We start from the raw sequence: 27,884 nt of genomic DNA on the forward strand, positions 1-27,884 counted from the left end.
TGAGTAAATTCTGTTGTGGGTGTGAATTTAGCATAAGTGGGTAGGTACACTAGAGGTGAAGTTCAAGCTTACAAGCTCAAGATTCAATTCAATTGCTTACTATAGCATTAGAATAATTAAATTCAGTCCTCCCAATTCTAAATGCTATAGATATCGATCTGAAAAGTAGGTTACTTTTAAATATTGTATTAAAAAAAGAGATTGAAAGAGAATAAACAACTCAAACATTCACATAAAGGTATAAGCTTTAATAGTCAAACTATTCCTCGGACTTCATCCAATAAAAATATATATAATGAAATAAAAAATACCAAATGGAGCGGCGAAGAATTTAAGGGGGCTATGCAGTCCTGAAAGAATAAGAAAACCACATCTCTGAACACACCAAAACATTGAATCCATTCCTAAAAGCCCAAGATGTGTCTTGCAAAGCAATATAAATGAAATGATTATGTACGCTCCAGTTTTGGCCAACCTTGATCTGCTTGTGCCTTTACATATTCAGCCAGCAACCGAATGTCTTCATCACTAAGCCGTGGACCAAATGTACACTGCCCCCTAGGTGTACACTTCTCTCCAAATCCCTGAAATGTGGTTATTGAAAAAATGCTCTGAATTATTGTGAACATAAGAAATCATAACAATTACAACTATTAATCTTATGAAAAATGCATCCTCAATCAATGGATCTCAAATGTGACAAGGAAAGGTTATTGTTGTAAGTTATAAAAAACATATTCTATATTGACATAATAAAAATGAAGTAAATTTGATTTCCTACTGCAATACCAATATTGTCATTTCTCTAATGAAAGGTACTTAAAATATTGTGCTCAGAATATACTGGAAAAAGCATAAGGTGAAACTTACAGGCATTCGACCTTTCCCATAATATGTTAAGTTGAATATGTCTTCTACTGTTGCAACGCCATTTCTACAAAACTCACATGTAAAACATTTTGGATATGGCCCAAGAACCTTGAGGGCACAAGTCAAATTCACACCAATGCATTGTATTTTACAAGAGCATAAAATGGTACAGGGTGAACAATGTTTAAAATAATGCCAGAAAATCCCAAGATATTTACCTGTGACCTCACAACAACATATAAGTAGGCTAAGAGAGCATTCCATGATGTATGATATGTCCCCACTTAATCAAACTATAAAAAAGATATTAATGATTACAAAAGACATCTGAAACCCCAAAAGCATAACTGAAATAAGAGTGCATGAACTCACAAATTCTGCATCAAAAGATAGAATAACAGTTACACACAGACACGAAAAAGGGAATTAAAATTGTTTGCAAAGATAAATTCCCACTCACTTGTCAATAAGAAATCATGATCACTTATGGGCATATTTTCTCTACATAAGACAGTTGGTGCAGCCTACAAGAAGTTGATAATATATTTATAACAGTATATATTCTCATATATATAATACTGGTAAACTGAATTGATTTTCAAGTTGTTGAACCCCTTATTAAAATGATCTCCTCAATACACTATCCGCTTGTAGATATGATAAATTGTATTTTTTCCTGGACATAGCAGCTCAATACTAAATTTTGTTAAGCTGGACTTGGTTCAGCCTGCTTTTGGGACAATTTCTCTATCTGCACATGGAGTAGTCACCCTTCTTTCAGGACCTCTGATATGGCTTCAAATACAATTCTCCTATATGTAGGTCGTAAATTGGATAGTTCTTTACATCCAACAGGTGGAAAAGGAAAAACTATGTGAGATTGTGATTCACCAACTTACTCATCAATCCAAATACTGCTTATTTATAGTGTAAGCCAATGAGGCATATCTGCATTAACCCAGGGAGTTCTGTGACGATGAATCCCGGAAATAACTCCTGTTGTAAATAAGTGCTCAACTGAGTCCATGATGTAAGAGGACTGGCTTCATTGATTTCATTGATATAAAAGAGGTGGTATATATACCAGAATAGGATCACACTCAAGATAGGAGGGTCAGTTTTCAACATGAAAAAAGAAAGATACTTTGATCTTTCAATATAGTAAGGTCACCTTCAATTTTGGGATTAAAATGCCTTTGTTTTCATTGTATAGAAAGGTTGACTTTAATTCCACAAAGATGATTAGCACAGAGGAGGGTCTAGTTGTTATCTCCTGGTCCTGATTATTCTCTATTTGGTCTCTCATATTTACTAGATTCAAATATATGCAATTTGCTTTGTAATTTGAATGAGTTGAGTGAAAGTCCAACTTCCATTCGGAATACAATGAACATTAAATCAAAATGGTGCCCATTGATGACATATTTCATATGTTTTAATGATCATCTTAGCTTCTTGCCTTCCAGATTCCATTTAAAATCCCAGAGTACATTGAATATGTAATAGTTTTGCTAGTTGCTAATCCACCATGTGCCAATTCAGATACACGGAGTGCACTTTGCAACAGAGTTAGAGCACTCTAATCGATAGAACAATGAGGAAGTTTACATGCTTATTCACTTTATACAAAAAGACTAGAAGTCAATGTACATCCTTTGGACATAAATGTTCTCACTCATGACCATACAGAAATCCATTGAAAAATTAAACACTCACTCCAAAAGCAAAACTAAAATCATGCAAATACCTAACATGTAGATTTACTAACTTATAATCCTGCATCACTGTATTTTATGCTTTTATGGTTGCTTAATTAGCATTGCTAAATTCCGAGTGTCAGTTCTCCTTTAGAGACCAATAACTTTACATCATCCCATATAAAACATAATAAGGAATGCTCTTGGAATGTACTAGGATTGTTAAGTCTCATAAACTTGTGTCTCCTTTTTCTCACGGAGTGAACACTTCAGATTCAGGCTAAGAACTGTTTTTTCTTTTTGATTCTCTGGCCCCTGATTTGGCTTCCTTCTATTTAGGCACTGCCAGTACTGGGAAGCAACTTTTCTTATACCTTGACGGTTGACCCATAGTTACCAGCATTGGAAATCTGGATTTGTTTGAGAGGGGGAAAATATTTAATTCCAACTCCAGAAAAAGTTCCAGAAGTTTGGATCCGACAAAAGTACATAATATGCCTTCAAAGTAAAAATATGCAAAAATTATTTTGTTGGGATAAGCACAGCATATTGGCTGGTGAAAAAAGTTTGAAAAGAATTAAAAAATTGGTTTTTCAAAAAAATAATAATAAGAAAATGTCTGGATCAGGCATGACCAATTATTTGTCTGGAAAAAGTAGATCAGAAGGGATCTAGAACAGACTGTAATGTTCCTGACCCCGACGTGGCTTGCTAAACACCCCTCAGGGTTCAAACTGGCCATACACTACTATTCAGGTGACTGTACGGTTGGAGAAGGTGAGCAAGTTGGCCGTATGGTCTGAGGGTGGAAGAAGTGTTGGCCATATGGCTAGTTAGAGGTTGTATGGTAGGGTGACTGATGGTCGAACGGCAGTTGGGAAAGGAAAGGCCATACAATGCTTGTAGGGTGGTCGTACGGTTACGACTTTGGAGGCCGTATGGTCAGAATGGAAGTCTGTACTGTATGGACTGGGTCGTACAATGATGATGGACAGCACAGGAAGGGCTGGAGGCCGTACAGTGGTTGTGGGATGTGGGTACGGTGATGGATTGGAGCGGAAACAATATGCCGGAGATAGTCAAATACACACATGCCAAATACACAAACAATTTTATATATATACTAAAGTAGTCCGAACATGAATATATTCCAAAAGTTTTGTAACTTGTAAACAATAATGATGCTCCGATTTGCCAGATCCGAGCCAAGAAATACAGTGACGGAATAGGGTGAGGGTTGAATCCCACCGAAACTGCAAGAGCCAAAGAGGGAAGATCTTTCACTTCCGGAATGGCAAACAATCCAAAACTCCAACAGGAATTCGTAGTACAAAGAAATAATCTAAAACGCATACCAACTACTTCCTAAATGCCATGCTTAAATACCCTTCGGAGGAACTTCCTGAGGGTTACAAATATAGCTAACGAACAAACCTACGGAAACAATAAAATAAAAAATGGGTCCGAGATAAACTAAATCAGTCGGCCTAAGAACAAGGGTTTGATTAATTAAATATTTTATGACAGGAACATTACATCTAGAAGGGTTTGGTAACAATAATTTGAGCCCTTTGTTTATTTTGTTTAAATTTTGATCAGGTTTAGATCAAATTGTGACAAACATATTGTTCTAACAAATCATCTTTGAACACTGTAGAAATGGTGAGCAAATGGCATATACAAATTACAACATTTTTACAAAATGAGAAAGCAAAGTTATATATAATATTTATTGATTCAGAATTCAGTTTTTTACAACTTGATAACACATTATTTTATCTCACCTAATATTTATTATTAATCTATAAAAACTAAACTAAGATGTAATTCAAATATTTCACCTATTATTACATCAATCCAAACGAAGGATAGAACACAACACCTCCGCCAAATCTCTACACTCACCCAAAACACACTAAACTTCACCCATCCTACAAATGTCCTGATTGTAAAACCTACACATACTCCAAACCACAAGAGACCATCCTCCATGGACTATGAGAGAACAAATCTTATTCAAAACTCCATCACTTCTTTAAATGTGTTAAAATCCCTCCTCTAGTGATATGAGAGAGCAACTCTGAAAGTGCCAATATTCCCCCTCCATAGCTATGAGAACCAAATCACTCCCCCAATAATATGATAACCAAACACCTCCTTTAATGTGCAGAAAGAACTGAATCATTGTAGATATACTACCCTAACCCTTGTTTATAGATTACACTATCCACAAACACTGCCAAAAATTGTGTTACATCCCTTCCTTTTGGACTTCTTAAATAACTGTTTCACTAGACATATGATGTCAATACTGAAATTTGTTTGTTATGAATACTATTGAATAATGATGCTTTTGAATGAATAATGTGATTACGGATGCATGAGTGGTCAACCTTGGAGGACAAAGAGTATCATAGGGGAGAGGATGTAAGTACATAAAGAAAGGTCAAAATTTCCATCCAAGTCAAAACCTATAGATAGGTATCTTGGTCAGATGACCTGGTGTTAGGGTTAGGTTGGCTGTTGGTCACCTGTGTCGGAGTGGGGATAGGAGGCCCTCTCCTTGTTCATTGTTTAAATAGAATGTATTAAATTTATCCTCAACATCTCCTTATCAATTTAAATGCAATAACCTCACAATTTGCAAATAAATATGTACATACAAATGCATACATACATACATACATACATACATACATATATATCTATATATATATATATATATATATATCTATATATATATATATATATTTGTGTATTTATATACTTATGTATGTATGTATGCATAAACTGAGTACCAATTGCCACGTGTATGCAAATGGTGAACTATACATGTACACACAAACATATTATCATGAATTAATAAGCATATATATTTATGTATCTACAATGTGTTTATACACCTATATGCAAGGGGATATGAGAATTGACAGCAAGCTTTCAAAAGCATATTCATGAGTGTTTGTGTGTGCGTGTGTCTAATCAGATATACAAGTATCAAAGAGGAAAGTGCTTACCATATCATTAAATCATAACTCAGTTAATAATATCCCTAGCCATGAGTTGGCTTATATCTTTAATAACTTAAGGTGGCAAAAGACAACTCCTTGCCACCTAAGGAGTTAGCTTCTTGCATGGAATGTTTTGGGTTGGCCACACCTTCCTTGGACAACATGCTTCTTAATAAGAATGTCAACTCTCTTTTGGGAGGTTACGATGCTTAGCTTGAACTTTGACGTTCTACAAATTACAACACCTAATACTATTTCTCTGCAGAAGGAATCTGTCTTGAGCTTGGAGTATTGTGTTTAGCTTTGCATTCTCATCATGCAAGGAATAAGGGATTTGATCCCTGTTTGCTGCCCATTCTTCATTGATTGACCAGGCAAGCAATCCTTTTGTAATAATTCTATGTAATGTTATTTTAAATAGAAGCTATGTTTCTCAATGAAATAAGTATTCAGATAAGCATGTCTTGATTGATTGGAGCAATGTATAGGATCAGTTTGTTAGCATGAATGCTGATGATATTCCTATGGGGGAGTATCCTAGCATTGTTGGAGCAATGGGAAGATTGTTAGCATGACTGTGTGTTACATTCAAGACTACTTTTGTCATTGATGTCAACATACTAATGATTCTGTGAAGACTAACAAAGCAATAAACAGAAATAGAGATTGTACAATTCAAGGATTGAAGATGAGATCAAACGAAGTTGAGGACATATTCTACACAATGTCCTGATGATGTAGCTAAGAGAGCATGCAAAAAGATGAAGACTAATAATAGTTATTCGAGATTTACAAAAGACAGTTTATAGACAGAGTTTCTGAGAAGTGGTTTCTGGTAATCAAGTCATATCTCCTAACAGGGATAGAATTTGGTTGAGCACAGTTAAACAGAGATAGAAGACATCTAGATTATGACGTCAGTGAGTGCGCAAAGTCTGAGGTCGCACATGTGAAAGATTTGTAAAGACTGTGAGTTGACAGTATTATGTAATTATGAAAAGATGTATTGTAGTGTGTATTGTTTTATCCTAATGAGGTCCCATTGTAATTGTAATTGGGAAAAGCCTCAAGGTCGACTCAATGAATTATTTTGAGGACTTTTGTATAAAGGAAGGTTTGTTTCCTTGGTTGTAGTGTGAAGTTGAGTATGCAACAAATGCGATATTAGTACATGTGAGTAAGCAATCTAAGGGATCAGTATGATGTGAGTTTCCGGATCTAGTATTGAGATCTGAGAAGTATTTGGTGCAGCAGAGGCAAAGTGAATGAGCGCAAGGAATATATTTGGTAGAGAGTGCTAGTGGACAGCTGATCAATTGCTATTGTTCTGAAAGGAATAATACAGAGTCTAGTTGGAAAGTGAGTTCGATGGTCTTGCCCCTGAAGTTGTTTGGACAATGGGTCCTTCTGCCTTCTACAACTCCTTAAAGGTTGGAATCTCCTCACAGGGATTCAACGTCTCCTAAGAGGGACTGATATGTACTAAATGTATTTCATTGTCTCCTAACAAAGAGTCCATCCTCTTACAAGAAACTTATATATTAGTACATCATTTTATGGGTACCATCCCCATCGGGGTTTTCCTTTTGATCAAGGGTTTCCCTAGTTAACATATATGGTGTTATTGTGTATAGTTATCTTCTTATGGTTGTTTATATTGATCACATGTTTGAGAATTAATAAGGTTAATAAAAGTTGTATTGATCAGATAACTGATTCACCCCCCCCTTGCCCCCACGCTCTTAGTTATCATGGTGGACTTTAATTTCTAATATGGTTGCATTATGAATGCAGTCGTTGTGTTGCATATACGAAAGGAAAACTTGTATTGCATATCTTTACTTCTGCATCACATATCTATTCTTTGCATCGCATATTTGAATTGATCCCGGATAAGTCATTATAATGCATTTGACATTTTTCAATCACAGACTCACATGTAGAGCTTATTTTGTGTTAGCAAGCTTGTTCAGTGTATCCGAATAGAAGAAATTTACCCATCTTAAGCATACTAAATGTACCTACATTCCATACATGAAACCAAATATCATTTGTAAAATCAGCAATTCTGAAAAGAATCAGCTTATCGTATGAGATTCTACAATCCAATTGTAAAACCACATATCATCTATAATCTACGACTCTAATATGAAGTTTGCATGTCTTGATGAGCTATTTTTCTATTTTGGAATCGTATATCTTAGGAAGCTGCACTTGAGATGTGACTTTTGTACATTGAATATGAACTGCATATCAACTATAAATCTTTATATCAGACATGATCTGCAATTTAGATATGAATCTGTAAACAGTCATGTCACATCCCTTTTCAATATCACTATATTTCATGTCTCATTCTGCTTTATGTCCTCATTGATTTGCTTTTTATTTTAACAATGGTTTTATAAATGTGCCCTATGCGGGTTGAAGTACTTTAACCGTGGTATCTAAGTACTAAGTGGTATTGAATTTATACTATACAGTGGTTTAACTCTTGCGCCCTAAATGGTTTATGCAGACTAACACATGGTTTTGCAGGATTGTACCCTAAGCAGATTCTGGCTTTCGGATTCAAGGACACTGTGTAATTGGGAACTACATGATTTTTAATTTTGATTCGATATGTTAATAATTGTAATTAAGTTACTAATGAATTACATTGGATCAAATGATTTAGTACCGGTTATAAACAATTATTATTTAATAAAAGTAAATCTTGACACATGGTGAAGTATTACAACTTGGATTGATCGTTAATGGTCTAACCACTCCTTCATTTTGGAATTAGATACAAGAAATATTGTGGACAATCCCGAAGGGGGGAGAGGTATCAATGGGAAAGGGGATGATAAATGATTGTGTTCAAACACACATATAAATGACTGGTAAGATTTGATGCCACGAACATATGCAACTTTGCAATCACTTTCATTAGGTCTTGACCTAGACATGTCACCCAGTCATTAGGTGCCAAAACACTTCTATTTTATTCTATTCTATGACTACCTTCTTCACTATTGGCACTGAGAATCATAATGCTTAACGTAAAAGGGAATCAGGGAAATAGATATTAGAGACCAACTATATTTAAATGAATGACTTAATTAAGGAAAATAAATAATGATGTCTTTATATTTTAGCCTCACCATGTTATCCTAATCCTTATTTCACTAAGATGTCCACCTAATCACTAGAGGTGAACCAAAATGAGTATTATAATAAATTGAAAACTATATCCTTAGTGTAGATGGAGAACTTTCTTTATCAACTTATATCTGAATTGTGTCGTATTATTAACCTTCCTTATAATACTACCTTGGGAATCCTTGGGGTCACAATTATACAATTAGAATACCCCTTAAACGTCCATGTGTTCTTGGGTTAATATTGCAAATATGTATACCTAATAAGGAAGAGTATTTTACATCTGAGATACACTACTTGGCATGACAGAAGGGTGGCAGAATTTGAGTGTAACGTCATGTCGATGAATGGCTAAGAGAATTGAAGTTGCACAAGTCGGAGTATGGAAGCGGGGGAAAGGAGTTCTGAAAGAACGAACTCTAGATGGAGATTCATTCTTTTTCCGTGCTAGATTTTTCTTGGCAAGAACCGGTATACACCTTACCAAACACATTGAATCCTTTCTCCCTCTTTGTTCCAAATGTAACACTCACAGTGTGGGGGTTTCTCTTGAGTGAGCCAGAACAATAGATAGCCTAGGTTTGAACAGGTTCAGAGGCAGTGTCTGTTAGGAAGCAAAGAGTCAGACAAAAGCAATTAGTGTTCAAGAAACTGAGCGAACTCTAGCTAACAAATTACTCATATTAAGAAATTTCCCAGGCATGTGCCCATACTCTTCCCTGAACCAGATTCGTGTGTCTATTCTCAATTGATAAATTTCATTCAGCCATCTAAAGTAAGAGTTCGTAGTTAGTTTATCTTTATTGATCTTGGCATTAGAATATTGAAGCTGTAGTTAAAAGATTTCAAGTTCTTATGTAAGAGTTTGTTGGGATGGTAGAAATATTAGAAGCCAACGTAGCAAAAAACATATGGCCACCTTCTTTTCTTATAAACACAAGATGGAAGTTTGTGTGATTTCTTGCTTTGCAAATTCCTTAAATGAAGAATAGACCAAAACATCTACAACATTGGGAACTAAATATTTTGTAGTTTTTAGTCATGGTTATGTTACCAAAAATCTATGTAGAACCAGTCTGAGAATTTAGTTGGTTAAGAATTGCTCTAACTTCTCTTATCAACTCTTCCAATACCCCCATCAACTCTTGTTGCAGACTCCAAAGAAAATAGTTCTGATATATACTGACAACTTGAGACTAGCTCCTGCCTCGAAAGATTAAGTCTTGAGAAATTGTCTTTACAGTTCCATTTCTAGCTTGCCTTATCAACCTTCCAGGCCAAATGGGAAGGGTTTCCTAATACATTGCCTTATATCTCTATTTCAAAGGAAACAAAATAATGAGTGACCAAGGACAGTACTAAGTGTTATAATAGTTTAAAGCCATCCTTGATAACTTAAGTAAACTTATTTGCATTGTAAGCATTGACTCAACCTATATGTTGATACTCTTGGATTTAACTCTATTAAACAATGCCAATTCTTGCCCAATTTTGTTACTTTCCAAGTTAAGAAGGGAGAGGTCTCTTCCTCTATCGTATTTCGTCAGCTACACTGTATGACAGAACAATTTACGGTTAGTTTTTCCTTGACTGAATGAAGCTAGTTGTTATTGGAACATTGCCTCATCTTATTTCCACAAATTGCACATATACGACAATTACATAGTAACGGATAGTAGTTTTGATTGTTCTTCATCATCTAAGTAAATTCAATCACTATTGCATGGCAACATTTTACTTTAAGAAAAAATTAAACTGCTTCCACTGGATTAGTTTAATGGATTATTTCAACTGCTTATTTACTAAACCCTTGTTGATAAGATCCTGAAATCGGTAACCTCAAAACTAAAGAGGGATTGATTTTTACCAGTTCATCAATAACATCTTTCAGTACGATCCAAATTTGTAAATTATAGTGACTCAGTAACAAAATTAAATGAACTTAATTCAATTGATTTAGAACTATATCAAGAGGTAAACAACAGTCACAGACTTGTTCCTTTGTGATGAATTACATAGGGAAGAATTCCTTAACCAAGTGTCAAGTGGGAAGGGTGAGACGTCAACTCCAACTTGATTAAATCCTTGGCCAAGGTGCATATTAAATGATAATCAAAATGAGAACACCGGATATAACTGTAGTCAGGCGTCATACCAAGTTAGTAGTTGGCCATAGGGTATGACTGACTAAGTTGTAGGTATTCTTACACCAGATCCCAGGAGTCTTGACACTACCATTTACCATTCCTCATAGAGGATCAGGTTTGCTTCAGGTAATGAAGTAGGCAAGGGGGATCAAACATGATCCATGATTGGGTGGATAAATGCCCTGGTGATACCTTTTCCCTCTTCTGCGACAAGGACAAGAACTACAAGATATACACGATATGCATGACCTACCAGACAGCCAGTCACCATTCACAACAAAAGATTGTGAGTACACTTACTCTTTTCTCTACTTCTAGTTGTATAATACAATAACATAGATAGATCTTCTAATTGGATTTACACGATTTCATTTCAATTTCCTAAAATTTATACTTGTTATTGTTTCTTTCATTGAATGGATTATTTTCATGCATGTACTTGTCATATGTGAATATTGTACTAGATAAAATCTATGATGTTAGTTACTTTTAAACAACAACAAAAATATATATATCCTTAGAAATTAGTTGTTTGTTCTTGTTTGAAAACTTGAAAATCATACGTAGAAAACTATCTAATGTTTTCATGTCAGAAAACTGTAGTTACATATGGTATCAAAGCTCCGGTTCGGCACTGGACCTAGGCTCACCCAACAGTTTTAGCAAAAATTGAGACAGGCATTTTGGATGTCTCCAGGGTGCACATCATCATTCACACTAAAAGGAAGAGAACCCGCAATCCTGCACAAATAAAGATAGCCAATGCTCTTGGCAAGGACTATGACTACTCCCAAGTTGAATCCCTGGCAGACCACGAGACTATTGTTGAAGCCCTTAAAAGAACAAGCATCAAAGACATGCAAGGGCACCTGAGGTTAGAGCTGAAGTTGAGATCACCTTACTTGCAGAAAATAAACCAACCCTGATACCTAAAACTCCAACTGAAACCCAGCATGCAACAAGCATATCAATTACGAAAGAGAAGAACCAGGAAGGGCCAATCGAAACTGTAATAAAATGATTGTCGTTGATGTCAAAGGATTTCATGGAACAAAACTACAGGTGTGAGCATCATCAATGTCAAATGCAAATGGAAGATACCAATTGACCGTTTATCATATACACAATTAGATGGAAGTCAACAAGAGGATATCATGAAAAATACATATGCCATGAGGAAGATATAAACTCCTATACCATCTATTAGGATAAGCAATAACTTGATTATCTAAAGAAAGTGACAGGCAACGATAGGTACATTATAATTATTGCAAGGATTGATGAATATACTAAGATGGAGCCCTATATTTTGAAGTCCAACGAAATGCAAAAGTTGTGGCAAGGATAACTCAATTCTTTATAAAATAAGATTTGAAGTTCCAGCGGTTATGTAATGAAATGGAAAAGAAACTTGCAGTATGAGAAGCAGATGACATTAATACCTATGTGATAAATATCAAGTTACAACAAATTCAGACCAATAAATTAAACAGGTTCTCTGCACCTAGAAATTAATGTGAAAGTTTGATGTAGACAGCCAGCAGAAGTATTAGTAATATGGAAAATCATATGCTTAAATTCAAGATTTAAACATTAAAGAAGACAAACATTATTATATATATGGAGCGAACTTCTGAAGAAACAAGACAAGATGAATATAAATACCACAAAAGACATGTTGATGCAAATCATCTTGCTTGGTCAAAGAAACAGTGATTTCATATGAGTGATGAGAACGCACTTCTTTAAAACAACATACTCGATCAGCAATAATATGTGGTTGACACTGATTTATCAGAAACCATCTATATAGGAGTAACGTGAATGGTTCCAATGTTCAAATTGAAGATAGCGATTAGAAGCATGAACAAACGTTGATCAAAATGGCAGAGATCAAATCAACAAAATACTTCTAAGTTCTCTCGACAGGAGCTCGAAGCATACAAAGGTTACAATAAAAATGTTGACGCCAGCAGTCAGGACAGTAGACAGCAAATAAAGAAATAGAATTTGCTTATGGTATGAAAGGAATCGACGTCCAGCAAGGAAAACTGCGATGTGTAATGTGGACTGTATGGAAGAAACAAATATATATTTTGTCTGATTTGAAGCAGCGGTTACTGCAAATAGAATATTGTGTGATTTGTAAAGAAGAAATAAATTATTGACTGCTGGCAATAGCAATAGGAAATTGGACAGAGAGGATTCCACATCACTATTTGAGGGAACAAGACTTAGTTTGGAATTCACATTGATAAATATTAAAAGATAATCAGCGATAAGGTTATTATTAGTCCCTGCCTATTATATAGGCAGGGTACTAATGTTTTTGTTTAACCCCCTCTTCTATTTCTTTTTTTGAAAAAACAATCATATTTCTAATTTTTTTTTTAAAGTTTTGATCAGTATATTTATAAATTCATTTATAACAACAGAAATCCTTTTTTTTTATTGGTCACATACTATTTTCCTGGCCTTAAATTTATTTTTTGAATTGAAAAATGTAAAAAAAATTCAAAAAGATAAAGATGTATTTAATGTTCTTCTCAGCCAAAAAGGATGTATTTAATGTATTTAAAGTCCTTTTCATGACTTACTGCCCACTAAGCGGCAAAAATACAAAATTACCAAGATAAATGCGGTCTGCAAGTCTGATACATCGATTTCCAAGCCGACATGCATCGGGATGACGGGGCTCACGAACTTTCTCATTATTACTTGATAAGTAGAATCCAAACAACAGGTGTTAGAATGATACCGGTTTCCCAGGGTTGAAGTCCTGACCACGGTTAAAAGGGTTGTGGTTAGAGTTAAAAAATTACACAAAACGGGAGATGGGTGAGAGACGATTCTACGGAAATAGCTTTTGTACGGGGTGCAGATGTCAGAAAAAATGATGATGATAATGAGAGAAAGGAGAGAATAAATATAGTGCTCAGGCAGAGTTTGTTGCAGGGAGATCGTAATTAGAAGCCAGGACGTTAGAACGAAATAATCATTCAAATTCAATCCCCCAATCAATTAATCCCCTCGTTTCAATCAATTCACGAGTTTCAACGCGATATAATCCTCTAGAATTGGAAGCTTCAGCGCAGTTCCAAGGATCTGATTACGAAATTTGTGGAATTTTCAGTCTGCCTAGTTTATATATAAAAGAATTTCGTCTTCCAATGAGCCTTTAATAAAAAATAAGAAATGCATGTAAATTTTGAAGAAAGATTGAAATTTTACACATTCAAGCATCTGCACAACGGCATGTTGAATTACCAGAGGCAATTTAGCCCAAACAAATTTCAATATGGTAAACAATTCTAAAATTCATTGATTCAAGTTTGAGTTTAAAATGATTTAGAATTTCGTCTTCCAATGAGCCTTTAATAAAAAATAAGAAATGCATGTAAATTTTGAAGAAAGATTGAAATTTTACACATTCAAGCATCTGCACAACGGTTGAATTAACAGAGGCAATTTAGCCCAAACAAATTTCAATATGGTAAACAATTCTAAAATTCATTGATTCAAGTTTGAGTTTAAAATGATTTACGTGAAAACAAAATTTCACCTATCCGTTCTCCCTTATATTAAAGAATTCAATTTCTTTAAAAACTACAACGCTTCTAGATTCAAGAATACGTGGCTTTTAAAACAATTATTAAAGTAATGATTAATGAAAAGAAATTAATGTAATGATTAAAGAAAAGAAATTAATTTGTATAATTTGAGTTGACTTAGAATATTTAGATTATAATTAATAAGATATTTATTAAAATTTAATAATTTAAAAAAAAAAATTATTTTATCAAATTTTTAAAAATCAAATGTTATAGTAGAAGATATTGAAATAATTTTAAATAGATAATTTTTTATTAAAATATTTTTCTTTTATTGTCACAATCATATAAGAAAATAATTGAATTTGATATTTTACATATAAGATGGAAATGCATTCGTAACTAAGAAGCTTGTTTATTGCATTTAACTATAGTACTTTTAAAATAATTTGTCATGCAATAAATTAAAATAAACACACACATATATATATATATATAATTGAATACTTTAAAATTTGACTTAAATAAAAAATTTATTCACAAGAATTAGAAATATGAAATTTTTATCTTATATGATTTTCCATTCTTTTGAGTTTTTGTATCTAATTTTCTATCATCTTCTTGATTGGGTTAGATATGATATTTTTGACTTATTGACTTTTTATGTTTTTAGTCATTGTGCAAGGACACATAAAAATATCTTCTTATGATCATTTATTAATACTAATATCATAGTATCAAGATTTACTTACAATTTTTACTTTGCAGATGTGTTAAAAGTAGAAATATAATTATATACTAATATAAACTATTTTTTACAATTATATTACAGTTGTAGAGCATCTATATAAATTTGATGATGTGGGAAGGCATATTTTAATAATCAAATAGTCATTATCTATTAGTTATTTTTCATACACTATGTTGTGATATCATAATGTCTAATAAAATTTCCACATAATTTATTTTATCAATTTAGTTTGGTCCTTCCTGCAGAAGTTATTTCACCAACATGAAATAATTTATATTCTAAAATAAAATTGTAAATATTAAAACTAAAATGTACATATGATGTAATCTTCATTATTTAACTTACAAATGTAATCTTTTTGTTCAATTTTTCATGTTTCCTTAACAAATCATTATCAATTTTATAAATTAATTAATTATAAAAATGTCAATTAAAATTATTTTTTTACAAACAAATTACGCGCCGACAACTATAACTCTATTATTAATCCAAAAGGGAAGGACTCCAGCTCACAAAGAGCTCTTGTTAGAAGATATTCTGCTCAGTGGCGAGGAAGTCACGAAGACAAACCAATACTATTTAAAGAGAAAATGGCAATAAAACAGATTATAAGGAGTGGGACGGCGAACAGAAATTAATTATTTATTGAATGCTATTAAATATCAAAGCAACTTAAAGACTATCGGCAATGAATAAAAAGAATCTACAAACTCTTATTTAGTTATCAAAGGTCACAATTTGTAATGTTTGAAAAGTCAGGATTGAAAACGTGTGATTCTTCAAAATATTTTGACTATATAAATAATAGTCGAGGGAGGAAGAAAAAATGAGGACATGTGTAGAGGTCAGCGGTGGTAAATAAAGTGTAGGAAAAAAATTGGAAACATGGGCTGTGAAAAGATCAGAGGAGTATGAAGTGGGAAATTTTATATATATATATATATATAGAAGATTAGAAATGTCAGCGGTTGAAGAATAAGAAAGAAGTAAATCAGGGAATAGAATATGCATATATTCAGATTTAATCTGATATATAAATACAAGTAAAAGCAAAAGTGTAATAAAATAATATATTATATAATCAAATTTATAATTTGTTATTTATATATATAGAGAGAGAGAGAGAAGTGAAAGTGAAGTATTAGCTGACTTCAAAGTTAGAGGAGTTTCAAAGTTTCCATCATCAGTTAGTTGTAAGAGCAACCAAACAAGGTGGAAGAAGATAAGTTTCATTAGTGTGGGAGTAGGAGCTCCCAGTAGGTCAGAGCCTACAAAACATTGTAAAAGAACAGCTTATATAAGAAATCATTTATTTGCCATGGTTTCTCTCACATTGGGTTTCCACGTAAATTCCTCTGTCATTGTGTTCATTGCATAATTCTTTATTTCAGCATTTAAAGTTATTAAAGCAATTGTTTGGATAAAAAAATTATATTGATTCACCCCTCCCTCCTTCCCCCCCCCCCCCAGTATGATCGTGTGCTCTTCAAACTGTAACAGCAATAATAACATTTGTTACCCCACAGCCAAGGTTCTGACTTGTACCTTCAGACTTTGAAGGCCAAGAAGAGCACATCACTGACAGTGAGGGCAAAGATGATTACAGGGGGTGTACCTAGAAGGACACCAGAGAAAGGAAATACAAAATGTGTGAATGCACATAAAATTTTGGATGTGACCCATTTGAAATAATAATGTAAAAGAAATTTTGTAGTACTACATGAATAAAAGAATCCAATTTTGTAGTGTAACTTTTGTCAAGCTCTATTTGCTTTCTATCTATCTATATAGTATAGAATCCTAACAAACTAAAGAAAACCTATATATAAAACAATAATTTTGTTATTCTAGGATAAATAATGGGAGGAAACCAATACAGATTATCTAACTCGCCTTCCTAGAAATTGAATCAATTATTGTTGATGATGATGGAGACTCAGAACACACTGATCATCCTTGAAGAAAAACTTCAGACTATTGAAGGGTCGGGGCATGAAGGTCAGAATCTAGACCTTGTAGCAGAACAAAATGTTCACATCATACAAACTCCTACAGAGATGAACAATACCAGAGTGAGGCTCATATCTCAAAGGGTAACCCTAGATTGGGTCTGATATTGGAAGATATAAAGTAGATCAAGCCTCCCCAATTTGACGATTTTGCATCCAGGAATGCAGTGGATGCATGGCTTACAGGCATGGAAAGTACTTTGAAATTAGAGATTATTTAGAAATTCAACAGGCAGTGTGGGGTTCATAACAACTGACCGGGGAAACCGTCAGTTGATGGGAAAGAAAAAAGGCAGAGATGAGATTAACTCCAACTACTGTTATGTGGGCTAAATATGTCTAACTGTTTAGATAGAGATGGCTTCCCTAGCAATTTTACAAGCATAAACTGAATGAGTTCCAAGAACTCAAGTAGGGGTATAAATTAGTGCATGAGTACACCAAGGTATTTAACAGACTATTGAAATATATTCTAAAACTCTAGGATAATGAGACATTTCGACTTAGGAAGTATATTAATTGGGGAAGATGTGCTCTGGCTACCCCAATGGAAGCTTATGAGAAAGTTGTTCATCTGGAACTCAAACTGAAAAAGACAACTCTGTAAGAGAGAAGAGTTGGGGAAAAGGGAAATGGAACCAAAACTCCCAATTCAACAAACGGAAAATGAATAGAGGAAAACCAGTCTAGAGGAGACAAGAAGTTTAAGGGAAAAAAATATGAAAACAAATTCAACAATAAGGAAAAAGTTGGAAAGCAAAAGAAGACGAATTCAACAACAACGACAGGGGAAAAGAAGAGACCACCAAGTGGATGTTTCACTTGCGGAGGTGGACATTACATCAACCAATGCTCCACTTGGAATTAGAATGGACCAACACAGAAGAATCCACTGCCCAATCTGCAAATCGCCTTTCAGCAAAGAATACCCGCAATAGTGAACGATAGGCAAATTGACTTCCAAATTGCACCCATTGAAGTAATAGGTATGCTCTATGGAAATTAAGTGTCTATTTTAATTGATACGGGGGCTACAAAGAACTTTTTAAGCCTGAGGGTTCTTAGTCGATTCCCTAAAAGAGCTGGATTTATGGGACATTCATGGACTGTAGAATATGCAAACCGGTATAGAGCTCGGATAGAGAAATGTCTATCCAAGGCTAAGGTAGAGTTTCCTAAGTTGATAACCGAAGTCAACCTATATGTTGCACCTCTGGGGTCATATGACATAATCCTAGGAAATAAAATGGCTATGGCAACATAGAGCTCGCATAGATTGTTTTTCCAAAAGAGTTGAATGTTTCGACGACTCGACCAATGCAGTATGCATCCAAAGAATAAAATGGGATATAAAGCTTCGAAAACTCTCTGTGTCTCAACTTAGGCACAGTAAGAAAAAGGGGTGTCAACTGTTTGTAGTTAAGATGGAGAAAATCCAAGAACCTCCAAAAAATACTCACCTTGACGACTATCTGATATTTAACATGGAAAACTTAGAAGACCAAGAATTAGAAGAGTCTTGTGGAGAAAAGTACCCTTAAAAGACTTTAAAGATGTCTTCCCTGGGGAACTACTAGATCTACTACCGAAATGGGTATTTGATTTTTCTATTGACTTGGTACCTGGAGCTGAATCAATTTCTAAGGCACTATACAAAATGACTACCATTAAGTTGGTAGAACTGAAGGCTCAACAATAGGTATTGTTAGATAAGGATTTGATCAGACCTAGTATTTCTCCTTGGGTTGCACTAGTAATATTTGTTAAGAAGGATGGAACATTGAGACTATACATCAACTACAGGATGTTGAATGAGGTAACCATAAGGAATAAATATCCCTCACCCAGCATAGACGATCTCTTCAATCAAATATGCGGGGCAGCAATCTTCTCTAAGATTGACTTGTGGTGAGGGCATCACCAGTTGAGACTGAAAGATGAAGACATCCACAAAACAGCCTTTCAAACTCGTTATGGTCCTTACGAGTTCACAGTCCTTCCGTTTGGGCTAACCAATGCACCTACTGCATTTATGACTCTGATGAACGACATCTTCTACGGCTTCTTGGATAAGTTCATCCTAGTCCTTCTCCGTGATATACTAATATATTCAAAGGATGAAGAGGAACAACTCCACTATGTCCTTCAACATCTTCAGGAACACCAGTTATATGAAAAAGTGCCCAAGTGCATCTTCTTTGAGAAAGAAATTCAGTATTTGGGAAGTAGACCCGTCAAAAATTAAAGCTATAGCAAAGTGGCTTGGGCCCATAAATGTTCAAGAGGTCAGAAGTTTCATGGGATTAGCAGGATATTATAGGAATTTCGTACTCAACTTCTCACAGATCGCCTTTCCTATTACCTCATTGCAATGTAAAGGGAAGAGGCTCAAATGGACAAGTAAATGTCAGCAAGCCTTTGATTTACTCAAAGAGAAGTTGACTTTTGTACCAATCTTGAAGGTACCTGATCCAAAGGGGCAATTTCTTGTAGTGACGAATCAATTGGAGAAGGGCTAGGGGCGGTACTTATGCAAGATGGACAAGTAATAACATATGAATCACAAAAGCTTAAAGATTACGAGGTAAATTATGTGCCTCATGAGCTAGAGTTGGCCGCAATAGTACATGCTCTACAAAATTGAATACATTACCTAATGGGAAATACTTTCAAGTAAAGGTTCAATCATCAAGGTTTGAAATCTATTTTTACCCAACCCAATTTGAATGCATGTCAACCGCGGAGGCTAGAACTGATTTCTGACTATGATTTTGAAATTAGTTACATCAAAGGGAAAAAAACCACAGATGGCATATCTTAGCAATGGCTTCCATCCAAACGAACTTTAGACAGTATTTTCTTTCAAGTTCCTTGAATGACAAAAATTATAACCAAGTTAGGGAGGCACTGCAAGAAAACCCCTAAGATCATAGATATGATGGGTTTCGTTTTGAACCGGACGGTCTACTCAGATTCGAGGGGCGAATGTACATACCTGACTCACCAGAGATGAGGAACTTAGTTTGGAAGGAGGTCCATTCAATTCCTTACTCCAAACACGGGAGTTACTAAACTCCTAGTTGATGTTAGACCTCTGTATGTTTGGAAGGGCATGAAAAGAGATGCAGCCAAGTTTGTAGCCAATTGACTTGAATGTCAACAAGTCAAAGCTGAACACCATCACCTTGTTGGATTACTTCACCCACACACTAATCCAGAATGGAAGTGGCAGGTAATTAGCATGGACTTCATCCAAGGTTTGCCCATGTCACGTAATAAGCACAATGCAACACTAGTGGTTGTCGATAAGCTCGCCAAAGTAGCACATTTTATACCAGGTATCTTACCGGATAGAGCTCCAATGATAGCACACAGATTTGTGCAAGAGGTCTTTATATTCCATGGAAATCCTAAGAAAATCATCTTTGATAGAGATGCTTGAAAGACATCCACGTTTTGGCAAGGCCTCCTCTCAAATTAGGGACACAACTAAATATTAGTTCAGCTTACCACCTTGACACCAAGGGTCAAACAAAATGGATTAATCAAATCCTCAAGGACCTACTCAAAATGTATTAAATAGATCAGCAATACAAGTAGGAGGACTATTTTCCTTTAGTAGAGTTTGCTAGTAATAATACCTACCAGCCTTCAATCAAGATGCCCCCTTTGAAACATTGTATGGTAGAAAGTGCATAACTCCTATTAGCTAGGATAAGCTGGAAGATAGGATCGTATTACGCAAAAAAATGTTGTTAGAGATGGAGGGATAAGTCAAATTGATCAAATAGAGGTTGGCAGAAGCTACTGATTGGTAGAAGAGCTATGTCGATGCTACACGAACACCTCGACACTTTGTAGTTGGGGAAAAGGTACTCTTTAGAGTGAAATCCTAGAAGAGTGTAACATACGGATATAAATAACTACCTACTTCACATGATTATGAAAGAAAAATCTGTTCAATCTAACGGTTATGAGCAAATTTAAAATTAGATCAAAAATTGGGATGTAACATACCCTCCCCCTTAAATTTTTCATTGTCCCCGATGAATATCACAACAAAACTTAAACAATATCTATTCAGATTATTTCAAGAAAGCAAAGGTTCAGGTTCTAGCCCTGGAGAAAAGTTGAGGGTATTTTTGAAAGATTTCGTGATAATCTTCACAGGTGGCATTATCTTTTGCATACTAATCCCATTGGACCTTGCATTGAGTCACCTCTTGATTTCATAAGTGTAGCTTACGCACCTCGAGTATTTTGAGTGGTTCTATTTCCACCACCCCTGGTTCTCACACCTGTAATAAGTTCCAATCAATTATATGATCATGATTAGTGATGTATTTCTGTATGACACATGGAAGACGTCATGTGTAGTGATCCTTACTATAAAGGCCACTAAAAACCCTCAATGCTGAACTGTGACAATCCGTCAAACACTTGGCATGCAACTGATTGTTTGTTTGAAATGTAGTGTTTCAGGGTTATAGTTGTTGAGCAACAAATCCACAAGATGTAATTGATATAACTATACCAATATGCAATGAAATACAATTAACAGTACCAATAACAATATTCAAAGAATTTGATTACAATATGCTATTACGGACTAATTCAAATGACTGCATTCTGAAAAGTATAATGAATTGTTACAACTATGACCATTTCAGATTTCAATACAATGCACTATGGTAATGACAAGCCCTAACAATATTCTTTAACTAGAACAATCCAATTGAAAATGATGAATAATAGTGACTGATTCAAGTAGATACTAGACTGTTATGACAAGGACTGAACATATGCAAATTTATACTATCTTTTTTTGACATCCAATCAAACAACAAGAACCTGGAAATCACTGTCTCTGTTTGCTGACAAATGCATGATGTATTGGTGTCAGTTCTGCACTCCAAACAGCAGCTCTGTTCCCTGCCGTACAGTATGGCACCTGTACTGAAATTTATGCAAGGTAATAGCTGCCGAAAATACCCTAAGCAGGGACGCCTAGGGTTGTTTAATGATCTCCCAAAGGAATAAATTTAATCTCTGAATAGTTTGTGAGATATGAGCAAACTCGTGACCCAAACCCTGGTACTGTACTGTCCTGTATGACCCTGCTATAAAATAATTTGCTTAATATTGGGTGCTGAAAATGGTATGTTCTGAAATGCCTAGGGTTAATATATAACCCCTCCAATGCATAAATTCAAACTCCAGCGGGATGTGAAGTTATGAGTGGAAATGTGAGTCCAGGCCCTGGCTTGAACTTCTCAGGAAATGCACTGAATGACCTCCAAATTTTGCTAAACTGATTCTCCAATGAGATGATGAATTCCAAACCTTTTTGCAATCAATTTCAAACCCTCAAAATCAATTCTCAGATTAATCCACCATGAAATGGCTAAATACCATCTCCAATGAGCAATCTTTCAGAAGATATTTCACTCCCTCAGTTATGCAAATCCAAGGGAGTTTTCATTCCCAAAGATCTAATGAAAATTTGCAGACCAAATGACTACAAATTGCTCCAATATGAATAGAAGTAGACTCCTCAAATCTGCCCTGTCCAAATGGATGCCCCAACCCTCAATTTATTAACTTTTCTAAGAAGTCACTAGGAACTTCTAGAAACATCCTTTATAAAATCTCATATAATGCACTTTATTATAAAATAACTTTATAAAATAGAAGTGCAATCTCAACTCAAAATTATAACATGTAGGCCCAACTCGACCAGATGTAGGCTCATCTACAACTCTCCAAGAGCAATATACGATCAACTGATCAACAAGATGACTATCTCTCCAATATCATTTGCCTACGAGAGTCGATGATAGGCAAATCTACTATAGAAATCATGTCGCTAGAAAGGGGACATGACAGTCCGCCCTTCCTAAAATTGCTTGCCCTCAAGCAATCTCAATGTTGTATGCTACAAAATCGTTTCACTCTCCCAAGTAGCATCTTCAACAGGTAGATCTCTCCACTTAACCAAATATTCTCTGATCACTCTCCAACGAAGCTGCTTCTCCCTGCTATCCAAAATGGATTTTGGCACTAAGATCGATTTCCCTTCATCATCCAAGGGAGGTAATACTACAGAAGGTCCCACATTCTGACCCAATGCCTTTTTGAGGCGCGACACATGGAACACATTGTACACTCTGCTATCTACTGGAAGCTCAAGCTCATAAGCCAATTCCCCTACACGCCTAATGATCCTGAAAGGCCCATAATACCTAGGCTTAAGCTTCTTTGATCCACTCTTCTTAAGAGTAGATTGTCGATATGGCTGAAGCATGAGGTAAACCATGTCACCAACCTCAAAGCTCCTCTTTGTCCTCTTTTGATTTGCATACTGCTTATACTGATTCTGTGCCCTGGCTATGTTATCCCGGAGAGCATCAATAATGTCCTTACTCTCCTGAATCAAATCCCCGGTACGTGGGACCCTAACATCACTCAATAGCAAATCAACAAAGCTTGGTGCATCATACCCATATAGAGCTCAAAAAGGTGTCATCTAAATAGACATGTGAAAGGTGGTATTATAACAATATTCACACAAATAAATCCATCTCACCCATGCCTTCTGCTGATCAGCCACGTAATTCCTCAAGTAGCCTTCCACCCACTTGTTCACTATTTTCGTCTGTCCATCAGTCTGCGGGTGATAACTAGTGTTGGGTGTAAGCTCAGTGGCACATAATCGGAACACCTCCTGCCAAAAATGACTCAAGAATCTACTATCTCTGTTGCTCACAATACTTCGAGGTATCCCATGTAACTTAAAAATCTCTCTAAAGAATACCTCAGCTACCTGTACTACTGTGTAAGTAGTAGTGATGGGAAAGAAGTGTGCATACTTCGTCAGTCTATCCACCACCACATAAATGCAATCACGACCCTGGGCCTTGAGCAAGCCTGTAATGAAATGCATGGATATGCATTCCCACTTCTAATCAAGAATGGGAAGTGGCTGTAGGAGTCTTGCTGGGAAGGTGTGCTCTTGTTTATTCTGCTAACAAACAAGGCATTCACGAACATACTCCAATACATCTGTCTTGAGCCCTTTCCATGTGAATCGTTCCCGCACCTGTCTATATGTTTTGAAGTACCCGAGATGACCAGCTATAGGTGAATCATGAAGAGCCCTCATAATAGACCGCTTCACCTTCGATCTTGGGACTAAAAATATCCTCTTCTTGTAGATAATCAATTCATCCACTAGTGTATACTTGGTATCAACAATTGTCCCATCAACTATCCCAGATGCCCAAGAGTCTCTAGCATACTTTGCAACAATCAAATGCTTCCAATCCTCAGAGATCTCAACCATCGCACTGAGATGTGGCCTGCCTGACAAGGCATCTGCTACCACATTCTGAGTCCCCCTCACATATGATATATCAAAATCGTAAGCCTGCAACTTACTCACCCATTTCTGCTGTCTATCATTGAGATCTCTCTGACCAAGGAAATGTCTCAAACTGTTGTGGTCAATTTTTATACAAAACTTACCACCTACTAGATACTGCCTGAACTTAGCCAATGCGTGCATAATGGCTAACATTTCCTTATCGTAAATGCTGAATGATCTCTCTGGCCCACGGAGTTTCTTGGTCTCATATGCAATAGGGTGCTTGTCTTGCATCAAAACAACACCAATACCATCTCCTGATGCGTCACACTGAAGCTCAAATGGTTTCGAGAAATCAGGCAATGCTAATACCGGACATGAAGTCATGATCTCCTTAAATCTGTCAAAACAAGCCTATGCCTCCAGTGTCCAAACAAAGGCTCCCTTCTTCAGCAAATCTGTCATAGGAGCCGCATGTCGTGAATATTCACTAACAAATCTGCGATAGAAACCACATAAACCTAGGAACCCTCTCAGCTAGGTCAGGTTCTTAGGAATAGGCCACTCCACTATAGCACGAATCTTATCAGGATCCATCCGTACTCCTCCACTGATAATATGTCCCAAGTATAATAACTCGGTCATACCCATATCACATTTGGACTCCTTGGCATACAAGGACTCTGCCTGCAAAGTATTCAATACTGTCTCCAAGTGCTCTATATGCTCATGCCATGTCCGACTGTATACCAAGATATCATCAAAGAAAACCAACACAAACTTCCTCAACTGATGATGGAAGACCTTATTCATGGTAGACTGAAAAGTAGCTGGTGCATTGGTCAAACCAAACAGCATGGCCACAAACTCAAAGTGCCCACAATGACATCTGAATGCAGTCTTCTCTATGTCCTGCTCTCTGACTCTAATTTCGTGGTAACCGGACCTCAAATCAATCTTACTAAAGTAGCATGCCCCATGTAGCTCATCTATCAACTCATCAATCCACGGAATGGGATATCTATTCTTAATGGTCTTCTTATTCAACACCCTGTAATCAATGCACATCCACAATGAACCATCCGTCTTCTTTACCAGGACTACTGAAGAAGCAAAAGGAGACTTGCTAGGTCTAATGTGCCTCATTGCAAGAAGCTCCTTGATGGTTTTCTCTATTTCATCCTTGAGCCTCTTAGGATGCCTGTATGGAGTAATCATCACTGGTTTAGCACCCTCTTCTAACTCAATGATGTGCTCAATCCCTCTATCAGGTGGAATATTGCTAAATACCTTGTGATACTTTTCTCTCAATATCTGAATGTCTGAGTGATATTCTATCTTTTGCTGTCCCTCTTGTGTGGGCATGAGAGTACACAAGGCTGCCCATCCAATATCATTATGTCTCGCCAATCTCTCCAAGCGCCTGAAAGAAATGGCTCGGATGTCACTATTCCTGATAGCTCTCAACACATGTTGTTTCCCATCTACCTCAAACTTGATCTCCATGTCCTTAAGTCTGAAAGTGACTTCACCCAATAATTGCAACCATTTCATACCCAAAACGATATCCAAGTCACCCATATTGACCACATGGTAATCTGCTTTGAACTCATAATTATTCAGTCGTAAAGGCATGTCTCTAACCATCCTGTTACACTTAAGAGTGTAACCATCAGCAACCTGTACTCAGAGACCCTCAAACTCCTCTGTCTTAATGCCACGACGCTCAACCAGTCGTGCATCAATGAAGTTGTGCATAGCACCTGTATCAACCAATGCGATCACCTTCTGTCCTGCTAGAACACCACGTAACCTAAAGGATCCCTCCTGCTAAATACTAGACAAACGTCCTTGCTGTAAATGTAACTTAGGTTCCTCCTTTTGCTCTGAAATCTCTGTCTCTCCCTCAGGCTCTGTATCACTGTGATCATCCTCATGTGCTGTATTGTCAGAATCTGATCCCTCATAATATGCCCACATAACTCTGTTGGCCTTTCCCTTAGGCCTCAAAGGACAATCATGGTCCCTATCATATGGGCCTTTGCAATAGAAGCATAGCTTCCTCTTGCGCAGGTCGTTCAGTGCCTCTGCATCCAAGGGTGTAGTGGATTTACCCTTGGTATCAACGTTCTTCCCTTTATTCTTATCAAACTTCTTATTATCTCTGAAAGAAGTACTTCTGGAAGTGAACCTGCTAGAAGGTGTTGTAAGCTCCATACTCCGTGCTTTTCTCATAGCTTCCTGTAGTGTCGGTGGATCAAATGCCTTAATCCAACCCTTGAGGGGTTCAGACAATCCCTCTGTGAACAAGATAACCAACTGCCTCTCAGACACATCCTGTACCATAACTGACAACCTCTAAAACTCACTAATATAAAGCTCCAAGCTGCCTGTCTGTCTCAACTGTGCGAGGTCACGAAAATAGATCTCCGGATCCTTCCTATCAAAACGCTCAACCAATCTATCCACAAAATCCTGGTAAGATGTCACCTGATTGTGCTGCAAAGTAACCATACCGTGTGACCACCAATCATGAGCTGTGCCCTCCAAATGCAAGGTGGCGTATCTGATGTCATCTATCTCTGACATAGGCCTCAATGCTAGGAAAGTATCCAACTTATGAATCCATGCCTGTGCTGTCATCTGACCACTGCCATCAAAAGATGGTAAAGTGAGTTTGCCAGCAGCTCGCTGCAACTCATTATCATGACCTCCTCTAGGCCTCCTGTTCTGACGACTACTCCTCATGTGCTCTCTCCTCTGGTTCAGATAGCGATCAAAGTTCAGCAACTCACGCACATGTGGTGGTAATGCCTGCCATTCTGCAATAGCAGCTCTCAGATCATCCTGAAAATCATCCGGCAAATCACTTTCTCCTGTCTCCTGAGCCTCCTTCCTGAGGAAAGTGGAACGAGTAGGCCTATCTGCTGTCCATGATCTGTGCCTAGGAGCAACCTGTGAGCCTGCCACACTCCTATTATCATGATCTGGTGTACCTCTACCATGTTCCTGAACCCTGGGCTGAACAACTCTCTCCATCATGGTAGTCAATGCTTGTAATGACTGGGCTATTTCTTGCTGTCCGGTAGTCATGGTTCTGAAAAACTCTCTAGCCTCATCATCATCATTCCTAGGAACTCTAAGTGGACTCTATGACTGTCTCTCACCCATATCTGTGAATTCTTGTTCACCCTTAAGTGTTGCTCTTCTGCGTATATAATACCTGGAATAAGGTTGCATAAAGATGTCTTACCCAACAGGATGGCAAGAACACCGCTCCGATACCACTGTAGTGACCCTTACTATAAAGGCCACTAAAAACCCTCAATGCTGAACTGTGA

At 36.4% G+C, this 27,884-nt stretch overlaps 1 protein-coding gene across 2 annotated transcripts in view; it reads right to left on the bottom strand.

Annotated features, from left to right (window-relative positions):
- Nucleotides 1–227: 227 nt before the first annotated feature.
- Nucleotides 228–27,884, bottom strand: part of CYTC6A (Cytochrome c) — a 169,761-nt gene continuing 142,104 nt past the window's right edge. Inside the window, exons 6-7 of one of the 2 annotated variants that reach the window (XM_089813264.1) lie at nt 871–934; nt 228–584 (exon numbers count right to left, since the gene is read on the bottom strand). In XM_089813264.1, the coding sequence (XP_089669390.1) occupies nt 450–584; nt 871–934 (199 nt within the window). In that variant the 3' untranslated portion in view covers nt 228–449. The remainder of the gene's footprint in view (nt 585–870; nt 935–27,884) is intronic. The other variant, XM_089813265.1, reaches the window with a different exon arrangement.

Source organism: Cupressus sempervirens, chromosome 2 (genome assembly GCF_028749045.1).
Source record: "Cupressus sempervirens isolate cs-2001-9-10 chromosome 2, ASM2874904v1, whole genome shotgun sequence".
In the NCBI taxonomy this organism is placed as follows: domain Eukaryota; kingdom Viridiplantae; phylum Streptophyta; class Pinopsida; order Cupressales; family Cupressaceae; genus Cupressus; species Cupressus sempervirens.